We start from the raw sequence: 18845 nt of genomic DNA, 5'->3' as shown, positions 1-18845 counted from the left end.
TTCTCTCCCTGCCAAAGTAGTAGAGAACTCCCACTACAGCGTTCGGAGGAGTGGGGAGGAAGCCAATCCTCGAGTGACGTCACTCGTCAATGTGTCTTAAGTCGAGAATCGCCCCACTACCTCCCGAAAAACCGTACTCGACTTAACGAGAACAAAACGGCGGGTGTAGGCGATTCTCGCTCTTACGCGCGACCACATTATCATTTGTAGTGTTTGGTTTTGAACCGAAGAAAGTGAATCTTATCGGACTCGCTGCTAAGTACAGTTCTTTCGAAATTAAATGGTCAATTCACCGAGCGCTAGCTCATCTTCCTATATTGTTCACTTTCACTTTAATTGAAGTAATTGCATTCGGTTTCTCGGGGCTTTCTTTCTTCGGTCGCGGACATCTGGGCACCAGACTGACCTGTTGAATAGATGGGATTTTAGGGCACTAATGGAAGAAGGTCGTAAATTTTATTTCTTCCTCTCGGGATTGAGTTACTGCGGCATAAATTCGCCCTGTTTTCTTACATGTTTTTTCCTGCGGCATAGGCACAGTTGGACTAATTTGCTTTTCCGTCACGTTCTGCTAAATTAGATTAGAACCTCGTTTTTGTGTGGAGTCATCTTTGAAAAGGATGAGCAACACGAGAAATTTTATTACTAAATTTATTTCAAATTTTATGGATTTATTAGTGCTGGTACAAAATTATTGAAGCTGGCGACTTGTTAACTGCAGGCAGCAAAATTTTTGATTGGAAAGTATAATTTTATCGGTTATTTATAACTAATCAATACTAAAGGTAATTAAACTGATATACAAGTCCTGACGCAGCTGCCGATAAAGTTAATGAATTCCATCCTATCTTTTCGTTTTTACTAAAATTATGTTTACAATTTATTAACACTAGTCACATTTCTTGTTGTTACTTCATGTCTGCGTAACACTTCTGACCTTAAATTTTGAGATACTTGTTTAATTAATGTGTCGGAAACGATATATTTATACATATAAACGAATAAGAACAAGTTATCGGTTACGATTCCGAGTATTGGAATTCTTGCCACTGCGACTTGTGTTTGCCCACATGACTAAAGTTGGTTCATAAGATACCATTAATTACAATGGTACATATTTAAAGTGACAAAGGAAAAATGAATATCAAAGAGATACAACAATGTATGCAAAGATCCTGTTTTGTCACGACTGCTACTTTTTAAACAGATTGTTAAGAAAATTGCTGCTACTGCAAACCATCAATCTTACATTTCGTTGACGGCGAATTGATCTTTTTATTCCACGTCAAACAAATTTTTCTGTCGTATGTGAAACTAAGTATGCCATTATTATGTTTTTCCACATTACTTTCACTTGACAGCAGTGATTTATTTTACAAAGATAAAACAAAAAGTGGCAATTATTAATAGATTTATATTTTCCTAAATTATTAATTCATACAACAGAACTATACATTAAAAATGAGTAGAGTTAATATGCCTGCAATGATAATATACATATGTACTTGCATATAAATACCCAAGAAATTTTCATTGTACAAGCAGTGACTGGTTTTCGTGTTGACGTGTATGTTTTATGAATGCGGTTCGTAGCGACTATGTATAACACACAACGTTTGTTGGTTTGTGTCACTGAGCTCAGAAATCCCTAAATCGTCAAAATTTGAGTACTAACAGATGACAAAAATTATATACAAACTGTTGATTTTATCCCATTTTCATTAAGAATAATTTAGTCTTGATTTTTTTAAGTACTGACCAAAGACGAAGTAATTAACATATTGTTAAAAAAATACATATATACTGAAAAACAAAAAATATAAAAACAGAAACAGACAGTGTTAATTAAAAAAAGCGTTTTATGCTTGACTTGGAACATGCTCGTAATAGTTTGGAAGTAAATTAATCGTGTCAGGATGAAACACGCTGCATGATCACGTGCATGCCTTATTCATCAAAACATTAAGTGTTATCAAAATCATTTTCAATCAACATTAAAAAATAAGGTGTACCATATGGAACAAATTCTGATAGCATTTTTAAACTGATTAGTCATTCTCATTAAGATACAATTTAAATTTTATTTACGTTGATAGGGTCACTGTTAATTTTAACATTTTCATCAATACTCAGTTTTGATTATTAATGAGTTTGTCACAGATATGTGACATTGGGATCAAAGGCGATTCTTGTTGGCCAAAAATCAAAACAATTAAATAAATCTGGAAGTATGGCCGCCTTGGGGGTTTTCGAGGTCGCTGATTTCGTATCTGATACCAGTTTCAAAAATTCAAAATGGCATCCAAAATAGCGGACAACAAGTTCAAAGTTTACAGGTTTGGGGTTAAACCGTGTCAATGGGGTTTTCGAGGTTAAAATCGAAAACCTTAGTTTAACAACAAAATTTCACATTCGAACTTAACTTTTTAAACTTTTTCATCGATTGATTCGTGCTCAACTTTTTCTTCTCTACCCTTCTGAGTAGATTCTCCAGGTGTTTCTTGGTCTATTCAAGCTCTGAATGAATCGTTTCTCGGTTGTTAATAAATTTTATGCCTCACTTTGCTAACAGATAGATCGAATTACACTCACCGTTTATATGTATGAGTAAAAATGAAAATGATCGTGTACGTCCCATGACTCAGTGTATATAAGTACAAATGAAAACCCATTTATACCACAAAAAAAAACTAACATATTTCTATTAAGTTTGATTTTTTACATGCGTATTTTTACTGAAGAACTTTTCGAAAATATCCCTCGTTTGCCTTCGAATACCACTTATGTTATCTAAACATATTTTTTACTTATAGAGATTATCATAAAATAAATAAAATTTTACAAAATAAATTTTATAATTCCAATTACTTTTTTCGATAAATGAAATTCTAATTAGCCTGAATAACGCTGTACTATTATAAAATTAACACTCTTCTGTTATTTAGCTGTTATCTATAGATTCAGTCGGTCACTAAAATAAAAAAAATAAGTTTCATAAGTATTAATTGGGTTGACGTGTGGAAATTGGGATCACACATCTGTATTTGTCTACTTAGTGATGATACATTTGAGATAAATGTCCTATCACCAATCACACATAAATCATAAAACGTACCTAACTTTTGCCAATTTTTACACCGATACAGAATGACTATAAATAATTATTATCAAAACAAATTTGAATTGCATATTTGAATTTATTTAAATTTTCCCCCACTTTTAATTGCTTAAAACGCAAACTGGAACAAAAAACATACATTGTCGCAGAAAGTGATAAATATGTAATTACCCATTTCTGATACCAAGAATATTCACGACTGCAAAAATCAATACCTTCTTTCATATGACGAACTTATTTTTTAACTTAGGTATGTCTTCAACTAAATTCTCTTAAAACACACCAAAACAACCTTTTTTGTCAAAATATTGAAAAAGGGAAATATCCAAAGCGCGCAAGAGTACTGCGTTGACTCAATTTTTATGTTTTTTTTTTATTTCGAATATGCAGCCTTACTTTTTTTGTGGAAAATTTCGATCTTATGAACGAAAAATTATACCGGATTTAAAAATTTTTGACTATCTCGGATTTTTTGTAAAAAGTACAGGTATGAGAAAAGTCTCGCGAAAAACCCACCGCTCATTTTTATTTATAGAAACAAACCCGACCATAAAAAACGCTTTGTCGAATGTTGTGGAAAATTCAAACGTAGAAGTTCCTTGATTTACCAGGGTTTTACATTAGAATTCCGGTTTAATTTTCGCTAAATGACGGTGGTGTTGACATTTCATAATTTTAAAACGGATTCCGTTGTGATTCGGAAGTGATTCATGAAAGTAAACAGCTGTAAGGTTCATTGTGACGTCGCAAGACATCATCCGAATGTAAATTCTTTGTTTTCATTCGTTAATTTAAAAGAGGAAGCTTTCAATGTTGTACTAAAATTAATTTATAGTTTTGACGTACAAAATCTCAATATTGGTACAGCAGGAGTGCAGGCTAATCAAGCAATTAACCAGCTAAATCCATTAATGTACCAACACGAATTCGTGCTTTCAACAAAACATAACCTCATATATAAAAGCTTTTATGAGGCGAAAAAAACAATTACGCAATTCATTTAATTACGTTATCTCTTAATAAACGCCGGACTATTCAGTGTTTATTTTTTATTTACATAGAAATAAACGAAAAAATCGACGTTAAACTGGGACAAACGTAGTGCAGTGGACCACGAATGATTTCGTCCACATAAAATTAAAAAAGAAATAAAACATTTTTACAGCTAGTCGTTTATTTGAATAGGTTATGCGTGCTCAGTTCTTCGAAAGTCAATTAAATCGTATTATACGTGACTTCTCCACGAAGTGCGACGCATGCTTATTTTACTTATAGCTCCATAAATCTGGAAAAATGTGTACACCTTAAAAACAACGTTGTCGTTATCAGTTTATCTGTACTTATTGATAAAACGCTATTAATATCAAAGAATGACCGGTTTATTCGATTCTTCAACAAAAGTCAAAATAATTCCAATCACGTGGTCGTAGTTTATAGCTACAGGTAGTAGTTCCACGGCATACTGCGATAGTTTTATGGTCAGCACTTCCAAGGCTAACTTGAACATGACGCCGTTCAACGTGATTATAGGAAATGATTATTAGTTATTTTAAGTTTGAAGGTTGCCACCGATGGTTGGTCCCGGAACCGTCGTTCAAAAAGATTTTAGGAAGTACCCGCACCAAAAAAACAAACAATTTAAGTGCGATAACGACATTTTTGCGGCGTTGTCAACTACAAGCTGCGTAATGCGGTATAATTTTTTTAATGAATAATTGAGGAGAATACGCTGCTCTCGAGTAAACTAATCAACATGTGTTAAGTTAGTGACGTCATGCCTCCAATTGTAGAAAAAGTTACACAGAGTCGTTGTTCATACATGTCATAATGGGACATGTGGTTAATGTGTGTGATATTTACACTTGTCTGTCTTTAATTAGAGCTCTCATTTGAAGCGTCCCTCGGGATCCAACAAACAGCCATACAGTCACAGACAGCTGAGCATCAAACGCAAAAAACCAATGATACGGTCTGAACAGACGTTGTCGTTTAGATATGGTTGGAAAGGCTCATTTTTTCTGCCGTACACACAAATTCGACAATAACGAGGATGCAGTTTTCTCTCTGCTGGTGACTCCCTCCTTTTAAAATAAGCTGCACTTGTTTTTCTGCCGTTCCTTTTTCTTTTTCGCAGCGGGAGATCGAGACACATGGGCGAAGAACTTGTCATCCTCTCGTCCAATGATATTTTTACCCAAGTTAACGACATGGAAAAGGTTTCGGCAGGGTCATTACTCAGAGGGGTGTATTGCATATAGCCCGCTACGTGAAATTTAGCCGTGTAGTAATAGAGGAATAGAAAGTAGATAAATATGGACACAACGATAAGATACGATGTGTAACTTACTACATCGTTTTATTTGTGTAAGATAAAAGGTGTATGCTTAGGAAGCTGATGAAGAAAACGACATTTGAACTAGATCGATTTTATGACTTAAAGCGTCCTCGTCACCATTTTATGATTTTTGTTTTTGCATACGATTAACAAGAATTTTATGTGTATACAATTTTCAAACGATTTATACTAAAACGCTAACGCAATCCAATTTAAAATAGCATCAGTAGAAATAAAAACAAACTTAGTCAGCGTTCAGTCACACCAACTTTTTTATTTTTGTAGGTATCCCACGACATTAAGTCACTTCAGAATGAATGTATCAAGATGAATCGAAAATTTACATCAAATTTGAGTGTTCACACTGATGACAGTTCGAGATTTTGCTTCACCGGAAGAAGTCTCCACGGAAAACAATTAAATTTCATTAATTGATATAATTACGTTTTATTTTTTGTTGCACTCTCTATCTGAAAAACGGAATTGCAACGTCAAAAATAGTGTCATATAAAGGACGCCGTGTGACAAAAAGCCGCAGTTTGGACTTCTATACTTTGATGAGAATATAAAAATTATTTTCATCTACGGCTTCATTCACTTTTGCTTTTTCTATTTAAACATGTCTCAGTTTCTCTCAACTGTGTGTAACAATTTTTACCTTCAGTGAATATATTCTAAACACAACTGAAAGTGACACAGTAACTCAGTTTTCCGTATTAAAATTTTTCAACCGGAGAATGGTAACAACAAAGACAAATTATGCTCTGAATGAAAGTTCAGGTAAAAAAAAGATAAGTGTTGATTTATTTCGAAAAAATAAATAGGAGTAAGATTTGACTGAAAAATGTATTCAGAACTTTATTAAAAATAATGTTACGCAAGAAACCCATACGCCGCCCCGGTACGACATCTATGGATCTTGTAGTATGTATGTGTTTATGTGATGACTCATCATCGCGATGGGCAACTCGGAATTGTTGACGAATCGAGTTGAGCGAAGACAGAGTCCAGCTAAATTGCGCTGGAATTATTTTGTATATAATCGCTGTATAATCAGTTGTGTAAATTCGATTTATTAAGAAATAAACTGTTGAGTTTTACCACGCCAATTGTAATTATCAATCATCGTAACAATAATATACTGTCTAATAGAGCTATCAGCTTTCAAAGCATTGGTTAATTAATTGTTCTAGAATCGTAAATAATAACAAATTTTACAAAGTCATATCATGACACATATTTCTTAACAGATCGGCTGATATAGTAATTAATCGTCGTTTGATAACAGGTGGACGGACACGCATACTTGATCCCCTTACACGTAAGTACATTTTAAATCGAGATAAAAAGAAGGTGATCAAAGCATGCATTGTCCGAATACTTTTTAAATGTTACATAAGAACCATTATAAACAGTTTACTCATTTTTCGTCATTTTAATTTGATGAGTAGGTAGTGGACAACCTTCTGAAATTAACGAAATATTTTAGTATTGTAGTTGAATTGAACCCATAAGTTATATGGTTGTAGCGAACTTTCAAGTTTTCAAATAAATTCACTTAAATTAGAAAGATTAATTTTCCTAAAAAAAAAAACATCAAACGCATCAGTTTAATTATTATTTAATAAACATTTGATCACGTTATTGTTTTTTGAATAATCACGTCATCATCATTTTTTTTTACACTAGTGCAGTGTTTTAACATCTTGAGAGATACTAGTGTTTATTATCAATATTTTTTTAATGTCCAGAATCTTCTAATACACTACACAAAAAACATAACTTTAAACATTTACAAAATCCATCAAGACTGGTAAAAAATTAGGTATTGTTATTAAAAATAAAGTGCTGATTGATTGACAAAAATTATAAATATATAAATGAAAAATAATAGGAGTAATAAAAATCACATTCAAAAGTACCTCAGAATTTTGACAGTTTTAATTTAAATTGAGTATTTAATTTTGAACTTCTTTTTGAAAAAAAAATGTTCTTTAATTTTAAATGTTTAATAAATTTCTTAATCCAGTAAATAATTCCACACTCAAATACTATATCAACTATATTTAGCTGTCGTTAATTAGTCTGTATGGCGTTTTCACCTCTTATGAAACAAATTTAGTATAAAATTGAGGAATTAATTTAGCAAAAACAGGGAGACGTAAATTGATTTTAGCCATAGGCTACATTTTAAACGCAAAATTGAAATTAAGCGATTAATGCAATAAATCATCTGGATTTTTAGTGGTAACGGTGTTTTTTAATTAATGTTTTAAATTTAAAGGAAGATAAGAAACTAGGTTAAATGATGTCTTTGCTAAAAGAAACATATATTTTTTGCAACCTACGCAAAAACTTCAAAATTTTCACTGCATTATCAAAATTTTGAAACGCATAAACCTCATCATGTCGTTTTATAGTATTTTTTTTGTTGTCGTCAAAAATTGATAATGACGTGAAAACCTTAAAATAATAGCGTAACGTGGTGCTAAAACACACTATGTGTAAAAATGTTAAAAACTCCAAGAGTATGAAAACGTAAGTCTTCTATTTCCATTATCTGTCGTCTGTTGACAATTGTATTAGACAGATAATTTCTGAAACTAGTAGAATGATTGTTGTGAAATTTTATATAGACTAATCCAAAAATGACATACTAACTTTATGACACGTATTACAGAGTGATGAAAAAATAGTTGAAATATCCTTGGGTCCAAATCTAGAAGCCAGAGGTCTCCAAATTTTTTTACCACTTTGTATTGGGTGGATGAAATCGATTGGACATTCATTATTCAAAATAATTTTGGATGTATCATGTTTTTATCCAATTTTATAATATTACAAAAAACTTAAAAATTGTTCATAATGAATCTGACAACGGTAACTACTTTTTCACTTTTTTTTATAATCTATGTAAATCGATATTTTGTTTTCTGTACGAATCAACAGAACTCGATGAAACTAAACACATTAAGAGAAAGAAAAAAGAAAACAGATTTGCGAATGCTGGAACAGAACGTTACTGAAAATGATTATGTTGTAAGATACGACACAAATAACGAAAAATACAAGTGCCTAAGTAACTTTGCTCCAGTATGGACTCTCAACAACATTAAGAAGTAGTTTATCGCCTTCACTTTGGACCATTAATCAACACTTTTTGCAATTTATTTGTTTTTGTGAATTTTAGTTCAACCTCTCAGCTTTATATGAGATGTCATTGTTGATGAAATAACAAGGTTTTATAAATCAAAGGTCTTAGCAAATCTCCGAGATAACTAATTTAATTCGAACCAAGTTCATATCTGTTAAAAAATACGGTGTGTACTATTCCTAGATTAGTTTTTTTTTACTTCTGCAACTTTCACATCAATGCACAGAACTAGTTACATCAAAATCAGTGTTATTAAACGTTCATAATAGATGCATTTAATGCTTTTAGATGATTTCACCAGAAGTCGTCATGGTAATATTTTGCGTCAATAAATAAAATTTATTCTTCCGGTCACCGTCATAAAAGGGTATCGGCAAATTTCACCTATAAAAAATTCAGCAACCAACTGATTCCTATTAATACGAAATGACATCAGACGTTTTCATTTGTTTTTGATAATTTTGTCAGTGACGCAAAATGTATACATTTTCCGCTCGCTTGTTGATATTAGTTACCAAGTTTGCGTATCAAGTGCTAGAGATAAATACCCAATTACCAAATTACTGGTAGTTATGAATCTCTATGAACTTTAATAGCCAACTTGCTATACATTACATGATAATTATCTAACACAATTTTATGTAACATCTTATTATCCTTTCATCTGCACGTACCGGTAAACTACAAACACTAGCCTACACGCTCAGGTTTGGAGTCGTAAACAGAAAATTTCTTCAGCTTATTTATTGACACAGCGACAAAAAACTTATCAGCTACGATGTTTTATTAAAAAATTTCAGCGACACATTCATCTGAGAGATAAATTTTCAACGCACACACTCTTATCAACAAACAAATATAATTAAGCATCTGACGCTAAGTCAAGAAAATCATGGTGTCCTTAATCACATCAAAATACTCGTTCGCGCCCCTTCTCTCCAGCACTAAATCGCCGTTACGTAAGCCATTCCCAAAATCCGGTATTACGTATGTGTAACACCTGTTGGTATACTAAACCCACCCTTACTCCCGTCATCTTTTTTTCCCTTTTACCATCACTCTGCAGGTGTCTCGGAGGGTGTGTATTGAAAAGACAAACAAAACAAGAATTTAGGGTCCCCTCGCAAATCTCACTCGAGTTGGACCAGGGGTTAGGTCTTAAGAGAGAAAACGTATCACGTTAGAAGCTCAGCATGTGTTCAACGAGAAGAGCACATGTGCTAACATGGGATCCAATGTATTTATTTGTTGGTATGCCTGCTGCACATGTTCGGGTTCCCACGATTCCGAGATTGGCCATGTGTAGAGTCGAGGGTGGTAACCTCATACACTTGCGTCTCGGAGGGGTGTTTTTTCAACATCAGGAATTCAAGAGACGGAATAATCTGATAATGTACCGGGTGTTTCCCCTTAGTGGTTGTGTAAAATAATTATTCATTTGGCATCTTGAAATTATAACATGTAGAGAACGATCTAGAATTATCATTGAAAAAATAACTATTTCCTGTACGGAAATCAGCCGGAAGTATACGTCGTTTAACAATCAGGTCATTTCACCCCCAGGAAGGATAAATTTTCTCTTGAAATTAATATTGTTCTACATTGTGTATTTATTTATTGTTTTAAATCTATTTAGACTTAACCCAAACGACAGTGTTCATGTAACAACACAGTAGTTTTAGTTTACCATAAGCTAGTGCAGTCGTGGAACACACAGTCAGTGACAGTGTTTGAAAGTCTTACCTTTAATTATATGACCAGAGTGACTACAATTGTTATAATGTAATCAAGAATGTAGTTGGTTTTTCTCGCACATCATGGATAAACAATGACGACAAGTCTCGGGAGAATCGGCCTGATGAAGGTCGATTTGTCTGACTTGAAACGCAGCTAATAGATCTGGAACTGGTAACTTCGGAACGGGTCAACTTAAAATTTTGGGCATCGACATGACACTTGTTAGATTATTTTGGGTTTTTTAATGATTATTTTAATAATAATAATAATAATAATAATTTATTAGTGATAAAGTTTTTATATACGTCAAAGTATATATTGTTTATCCAAAAGCAAGTACATTATATTATATTAATTTTCACATATAGGTCATTCCATCTGAAAACACCAAATGAGATCTGCCGTATGATTTTTGATTTTGACGAAAAAAATTGAGAAAGATCTTTTAGGTAACGAATACGAAAACCCATATGAAAAAATCTTAGTATGAATGTCCCCGAAACAGAATATTTATTATTACTTAGTGAAAATATCATTCTTACTGATTTAGTAGATGCTATTTTGCAGAAGAACCATCACAGACCTAGATTTGCCAAGACGAAGAAGAAATGAGTTTCGTAAAATTCCCAGTCATTGATGCGGGTAAATGAGTACACCCTACCTAGGGCTCATCCTGATTTTATTATCCGCTGCAGTTTACGTGTTATAAAAATTTACAACATGGGCTGCAGTTTATAAGTGCCCACTTTATCCTCTCTTTATGGTTACCTACGCGTACTGGCAGACAATTCGACCCTAATCTTTTACTATTCGAGTACTTGCGTGAACCCCACAAGTTCAAACTTCTACTAATAAGGGCCGATCGGAAGTGAAGCATCCAAAAAAATAATAATTGACGACGGTTTTTCATATTACCAAAAAGATCATCCTCAATTTTTTTCTTCAATATCAAAAATCATGCAGCACACGTTTTTATTCAAACTTGTGTTTTCGTATGGAATGACCAAGTTGATTTATACTACAGCGGTTTAAAAAAATAGGAGCTGTGCAGCCATTTCGTCAAGCAGTTTTTTGTAAAATTAGACAGCGGAATAACACTGACAACTAACAGAACATCTAGTTTTTTGAAGTGACTATGGACTTCTGCCCAACTGGTATAACTTTAAGAGTCGTTTTTGATTGAATCTAGACCGTAATAGAATAAAGAGTCAGAGATTAAAGTTGTATTCTTCCTTGAGTGACATATATTAAAATTATTTTAGACTATACACAGTGTTTTCTTTTTGGGGTAGAGCACACAACTTAGTTCCATTGAGTCCCTATATGTTTTCATATAATAAGCATTCACGTTCGGTAGAAGTAACTGACAGAAACTTTTCTGTGGTTAAGTTGCAATCTTAAGATCACTAGAAATTTAAGATTGGCATCAACTGTCTAATTTTCTAATTCAAATGTCAAATCTGAATTGTGTGGAAAAAAATTGGTCTAAAGAGTTTAGACAGTACTTCCCTCGCTGTCGGAAACTTGACGACTGCATGCCTATTGTGTGTGTGAGTAAAGTAAATTTACGCTTTCATTTATTTTCTTGAATCACCCTGTATATGCAAATCCAAAAAATATGAATGGAGTGATAGATCACAAGTACAGACTGATCATATTTTGTACATTTTAGATATGATTTATTCGGCAAATTTTCGAGCTGACGTCATCAAGTTTTTGGAGGGGATAAGCAAATATATTTTGACTAAACATTTATTATGCTCTTTATAACCTTAAAACATCTGCAAGATGTCAGAGCATTCCGTTTTGTAGTTCCTGATTAAATCAATAAAATATATTTACGCATTCATTAATTTTTTTGAGTCACTCTGTATATGCAAATCCAAAAAATATGAATGGAGTGATAAATGACAAGTACAGCCCCATCATATTTTGTACATTTTAGATATGATTTATTCGGCAAACTTTCGAGCTGACGTCATCAAGTTTTTGGAGGGGATAAGCAAATATTTTTTGACTAAAGATTTATGATGCTCTTTATGACCTTAAAACATCTGCAAGATTTCAGAGCATTCGGTTTTGTAGTTCCTGATTAAATCAATAAAATATATTTACGCATTCATTAATTTTTTTGAGTCACCCTGTATATGCAAATCCAAAAAATATGAATGGAGTGATAGATCACAAGTACAGACTCATCATATTTTGTACATTTTAGATATGATTTATTCCACAAACTTTTGAGCTGACGTCATCAAGTTTTTGGAGGGGATAAGCAAATATTTTTTGACTAAAGATTTATGATGCTCTTTATAGCCTTAAAACATCTGCAACATTTCAAAGCATTCTGGTTAGCAGATTAAAAATTAAATTTCAAAATGTTGTTTTATAATTTTGATTTTTTTTTCAAAAATCTGGACGTTTCGGGTGAAAAGTCGATTCAGAGTTGTAAACTACATGTGTAGGACTATGTTATTTTATACAATTGAAAACCCATTTACTATGTACAATTTTGAAGTGACGTCATCGCATTAGTGGTGGGGATGATTAGACAAATTTTGGTTAGCGTTTTACCATCTACATGATATTCTTAATATAAGTACAAAATTTCACAACAATCGGTCGAGTACTTTCGGAGATTATCTGTCTAATAAAAATCCGGGACAACAGACGGACAGACGGACGGACAGACGGACAGACGGACAGACGGACAGACGGACAGACGGACGGACAGACGGACAGACGGACAGACAGACGGAAATGGGAGACCTATTTCTTCGTCTTCTAGGGGTCATGAAAGATCGAGAAAACGTAAAAGTAGAGAGTCGGCCGACGGACTCGATTACAATACTTCCTTTGCTTACGCTCGGGAAGTAAAAAACGAAGTTTTTCTAATTTCAACACGCTTCGTTTCAAGAAAATCCTTAAATACAGCATGGAAACAATTTCCATAAAAGTAATCACGAGAAAGCTCATTTTAAAGGAAAAGAAACAAGAAATATTTCGTGGTTTTCAAAAAATTGGGTAAAACGGAAACAGTTAAACTGGTGGCAGAAATATTCTCCGTAAAGTTGTCGAGTGTTTTTCGAATTTTAAAATAATACAGATACAGCGGCGCTTGTGCCGTTAATATTATAATCAGAATCAGAAAGACGACTGCGCAGATTTATATACCTACATGCTTTGTTGGTTCCGTTCTACAATTGGTTTTTAAGTTTTATATAATCGTTATTGTTTTGTAAGAGGTAAAAACTCAGCTTTGAAAATAATTGTACGTAATACACGTATAAATTTAGGTTTCCGAAGGCGAAGTTTTTCACATTTTAAACACGTTATAGCTGCCAGAATCAAATTTCTAAGACGGTACCTATCTCCAATTGCGTGATTGTGGTGAAGATTTACTTTTCATTTTCTTGGATGAGACATGGATATACCAGAACGGATCCATGGTGAAATTGTGGATCCATGATGATGACATCAAAGCTTGTCCTCCTAAAAAAACTAGTGAAGGGAAAAGGTTCAAAATTTTAGATGCGGGTTGCTCTTTGGGCTTTTAGAGGGATGCGCTTTTCTCCTTGGTTCAAAAATAGATTCACCAGATTACCACAAAACCATCACATTTTCGATATTTGACCTTTACTTACTTACATGTCACATTTTTGATACCTACTTTCTGACATTCCAGTAATACATTATACACTAGAACAATTATGTTCGCACTTACACAGCTTAAAAAAAAAGTTACCAAATCTAGTTACATCTACCGAACGTGAATTCCTTATAGTCTCTTTATTTTTGAAATTCCTATGCGACATTGCCACGTTATTAGAATTTCCTTGTATTTTATTACTGCATCTTATTCTATTTTAGGGTGTTCTATTTGAAATTTGTAATAAGTGAAAAGTTTTATAAACACCCTGGATATTAAAACCTAATTTTAAAGATAACCCTAATGACTTTTTGTGAAACTTTGCATAGTTAAAAAATTTCAACGTTATTCAAAAAAATTTTTAAAAATTGGAATAACGTGATAACATCCCATCGAAATTTCAAAAAAGAATTGTGGCTATAAACCCTAAGAAGAGGCCAATCAGAATATGTAAAATATATAGGATGTTTCATTTGAAAAACCAAGTTATGTGCTACCGCTCGAAAACAGTAACACTGTATACATAGTTGAAAATAATGTTACTGTATGTTACACAATACACAAATCGAGAAGTGCACACTTACCCTATATGTGTACAGGGAGGAAAAAGTAAGTTTGTTGTTTATTTCCAATCCAAAACGGTTTCAAAATTACCTCTCTAAATATTGACGAGAGTGTTGGAATTTTACGTTCTTCCAATGCAAATCTTTTAAAAGTACTAATATTAAGTGATGGGATACACCTGTTGGTTTTTTCCACGATTAATCGGTTGTTTCATTGCTGAAACAAAGACAGAAACAATTTTGAAAATATTAACTAGGAGAGGAATGTAGTAAGATCAACAATAGAAATTAAAAGTTGAAAAAAGCATAGCGTGGGTGAAGTTTATCATATTACAGATTATAGTCATCGTTTTATTTACTAAATTAGGAAATTACACCAACAGTTTTATGACGTTATCTCAAAATTTATGGTTTATGAATTCACCTTGATTGTTTACCCCAGACATCCAACTTTTTCGAAAAAAAATCAAAACTGCATAGCAGCATTTCACAATTTAACTGTGAAAGCGAATGTTCTGTAATCTTGCAAACGTTTTACGATTATCATAAGCATGGTAAATCTTTAATCAAAATTTATCTGTTTTTGAAAATTTGGGAATACAAAATTTGTTGACGTAGCGATGACGTCATCACAAAATTATTATTATGAAAAACTCACTTTATGCATACGCATGGCATGCTTCTTTACCGGTAGTTTAACACGCCATAAATACCTTTATTTTAACTTACAGCGTTTATCATAAAAAAAATCGCAAACTCAAACTGTGTATTGTATTTGTTTCACTGTACTTCGGGGGTGAGGGAAGCTTTATCCAAAAACGTTTAACAATTTTTTTTAATAGCTTTTAAGTTAATTAAATAAAAATAATGTAATACTCCTAATTTATAAGTAAACGGGCCTGCATTTTTTTTTTTTTTTTAATAAAACTACACTCTACAGATGTCACAAATATCAACGTCAAATATGAAGTATGTGCCGGTGTCAACATGTCAAAAAATAAATTAAGGCAAAATGGATGCAACAGGGCCGGATTCTGCGGCATTTTTTACTAATCACGCTTTATAGGTGGTTATACAGGTTGTTTCATCTCAGCTTAACGATCAAATTACATCCAAACAACACCTGAATACGAAATTAATTATACGGCGGATATTCTACCACAAAAAAGTCTAGTTGCCAACCTTATAATATTGGCTGTTGCATTTCCAGTTTTAAAATGTTTCTGTTTCACTTTTTTTAATGATTTCTTGGAAATATCGCAATTTCCTCAAACAACAACATACAAAATTCGAAGAAATACATCTGTTTTAAACAATTTCCAAAACTGCGTTGTTACATAACTTGGTTATTATTTATTTATTAGAACTCTGCTTTTGCACTTAACACTTCGTTTTAGTGGCTATTAGGGAATACTAATTTACCTTTTTGGAGATTCTGCACTTAAATAATTATTGTCCGAAAATAAATAATTTGACGAATTAGCCTAGGTGCAACATTCTTTATACTTTAATTTCTAAATTAAGCTACTACTGAGTGTAAGTTAATGAATGTAGTGTAATGTCCACTACGTACTCTTTTTACGATGCACTAAAAAACATAAACTTTTAAATTTTTATACATATACGTACACAAAAAGTTGTTACTTTTAGTTTTAAAGTCAGATATCAGATAATGTATTGAAATTTATTAGATGTGATGAAAATGAAACAAACAAACAAAGTCGGTACCGCGAAACCAAATTCCATAATATTTTCATATAATTTTTTGAATTTGCAGCACATTTGATACTTTAAAGACGTTTAACCTGGGGTATTTTGGTCTAGGAAATTCAGTTAACATCTTGTTTTTTCTCAGTTGACAAGATTTTCATAAAGGGGAACACGAAGATTATGGGTTACTTTTGCCGACAGTATATTCAGTTTAAATATTACTCCCCCATTCGGCCTTGCGGTACATTCACGCTAGTAGGCTATGCGTCAATTTCAGCGATTATTGCACTCACATGTCACATGATGTCAACTGACCAATCAAACGCGTCAATATTTGTAAATTCAACCAATCAGCATACAATTACGTGATAATTGCACACTGTGCAATTACCACTACCGATAATTATCACTAGCCAGATGTGCCAACTATAAGATAAGCAAGTACCAGTTAATTGCAAAAAAAAACAAGAGGTTACTAACCAAATATTTAATTATGAAACTAAGAATTGTAATTAATTATGGTACAGTTGTAGTAATTTACAGGGGTTTGTGTGCTTGGTGAAGTAGTAACTATATTTTTAGACATTTGTACCAAAGCAGACGGTGCGCAATTTGTGGATTTGTTATTAGACTCTTCCATAGCCGTTGAGTTGGCGCGTAATTTGTCAATCATTTGATAATGATGATCTCCATCGAGCTGAAGGTATGGTTTGATGGAGAAAGTATTGGCATGACCGGTAATCTTTATAAGCTGTTCTTCACCGACTCCCGCTTTTGCAAGTTGCGACACTGCAGTTGACCGTAATGAATGATTACTAATCTTCTTTTTCTTTATGTCGATGCCTATTTCTTCTGCGGCGGTTCTTGTCCATTTCCCCATTTCATTCCTTCCAACGGGTGAATTTTTGAACCATCCTACAGAACTAGGTTCTCTCCATGCAGGATTTGGCGTTAAAAATAAACGATCGGTGGTTATATGTTTACCTCTCTTGCTCAGCATTTTTTTGTAGAGCCTTAAATAATAAAATAATTATTATTTTGTATTTGAAACAGTATTTAATTACCTAACAGGGCAAATTCTAGGATCTGTGGTGTTTGTTGCAAGCCATTTGCTGTCTGTTAATTTATGGCTACCTCCTTGAGCTGTTTTGGAAAAAATACAATTGTATTCTATTCGCCCCGTAGGCAAACCACAATTATCACTTTCTTCCTTAAAATGTTTGATAGTAACGTTAACACCTTCACATCCCCTCCAAGCTAATTCTAATCCAGCCACATAAAAAAACATTTTCTGTAAACCATCTGGCGTGTCTTCGTTATAAATCTTTAGAATCTTGTTGTATTCTTCTAGAGTCAAAATTGAGGAACTAGTTTTGCGTTTTTCCGGTTGTATTTGTAGGTTCCGGCGTTTTGCGTCGCGTGCATTTCTACTACCCTTGAATTCCAGGTCAACAAAAGGATCAAACTTTATACCAAATTTATTGAAATACAGTTCTTGCAACTGCTTTGCCGTTACATTCCACATCGTTTTTATTACTGCTTCTTTGTAGTCATTACCATCGACTTTTTTCATATTGTACCCCCAATCTTTGAGGATGAATGCTAGTTTTTCCGTGGAAGTGTTTCCATCAAAAACATATTTGCGTTCACCGCAAAACTTCTCAAATTGCCTCCAGATTGAATTTCGTGAGTTCTTCGTATTTAGCGGCGTAATGTTTGTAATAGAATCATCAATTTCTTTTGGCGTGTTACGACCAAAACGAAAATTGGACATGGTTTTTTAAACCCACACAAATTTTGCAAAATGGCTGTTCTTATTTACTTGCGTCGCCATAGTATCGCACACCAAACTACTTCGTAAATCATTATAAAATTATTTTTAAAATGTTTGTTCTTGCAATAATCTGTTGAATATATTGCGTGCATCACAATGAAATCGATAATTTTGAACAACAATAATCTCTCATGCTTGTTGCCTAAGAAAAATGCACTCGTGCTAAAGCACTCGTGCGTTTTCAATGCAACAAGCATTCGAGTTATTGTTGCTCAAAATTATCGATAACATTGCGATGCACTTAATATATTATAACTGATAATAGTTACCATTTACCAAACACCTTACTTAATACATAGTCTTAAAAACACATTCAATTCCCATTGTGACAATCTCTTTTTCTTATCCGCCAGGGGAGTTTTCCTTACAATAGGAAAGGACGTGTCATTAATTTGAATTTCCATTCGTTTTTCGTAAAAAAAATTTTCTTTCTGTTTGATGTGCTATGCCATCAGTTTTAAATTTTGACCCACTTTAAAGTATTAGCAAGAATATTCTTTTAATTTTGAGATAACTCTCTAATAAACAAGACACAAATTTTATACTAGGTCAAGTTGTACTTTTGTTGAATACACAAGCGTTGAATTTATTTTATGATAATTATCTCACAATACACTTTTATCTGTCACAACTATGCTATGTGGAAAAAAATAATTTGCTCATTGTCTAAATATTGCAAGTTGGATGAAGCATATCCTTCGTTTGTAAAATGTTTGTACAATATTTTAAGTTAAAAAAAATAATA

The 18845-nt window shown here is 33.0% G+C and overlaps 1 protein-coding gene across 1 annotated transcript; it reads right to left on the bottom strand.

The window, feature by feature from the left end:
• Nucleotides 1–16738: 16738 nt before the first annotated feature.
• Nucleotides 16739–18335, bottom strand: LOC135122512 (uncharacterized). Its single transcript, XM_064046738.1, has 2 exons — nt 17331–18335; nt 16739–17279 (listed from the first exon to the last, which is right to left on the bottom strand). Exons 1-2 carry the CDS (start codon nt 18038–18040, stop codon nt 16766–16768), a joined length of 1224 nt encoding a protein of 407 aa, XP_063902808.1. The 5' UTR covers nt 18041–18335; the 3' UTR covers nt 16739–16765.
• Nucleotides 18336–18845: the final 510 nt, after the last annotated feature.

Source organism: Zophobas morio, unplaced genomic scaffold, assembly GCF_036711695.1.
Source record: "Zophobas morio isolate AGI-343-1 ecotype UQ-CSIRO unplaced genomic scaffold, CSIRO_AGI_Zmor_V1 ptg000002l, whole genome shotgun sequence".
Taxonomy (NCBI): Eukaryota; Metazoa; Arthropoda; class Insecta; order Coleoptera; family Tenebrionidae; genus Zophobas; species Zophobas morio.
The sequence above is the reverse complement of the archived record's forward strand: the minus strand, read 5'-3'. Positions and strand labels throughout refer to the sequence as shown.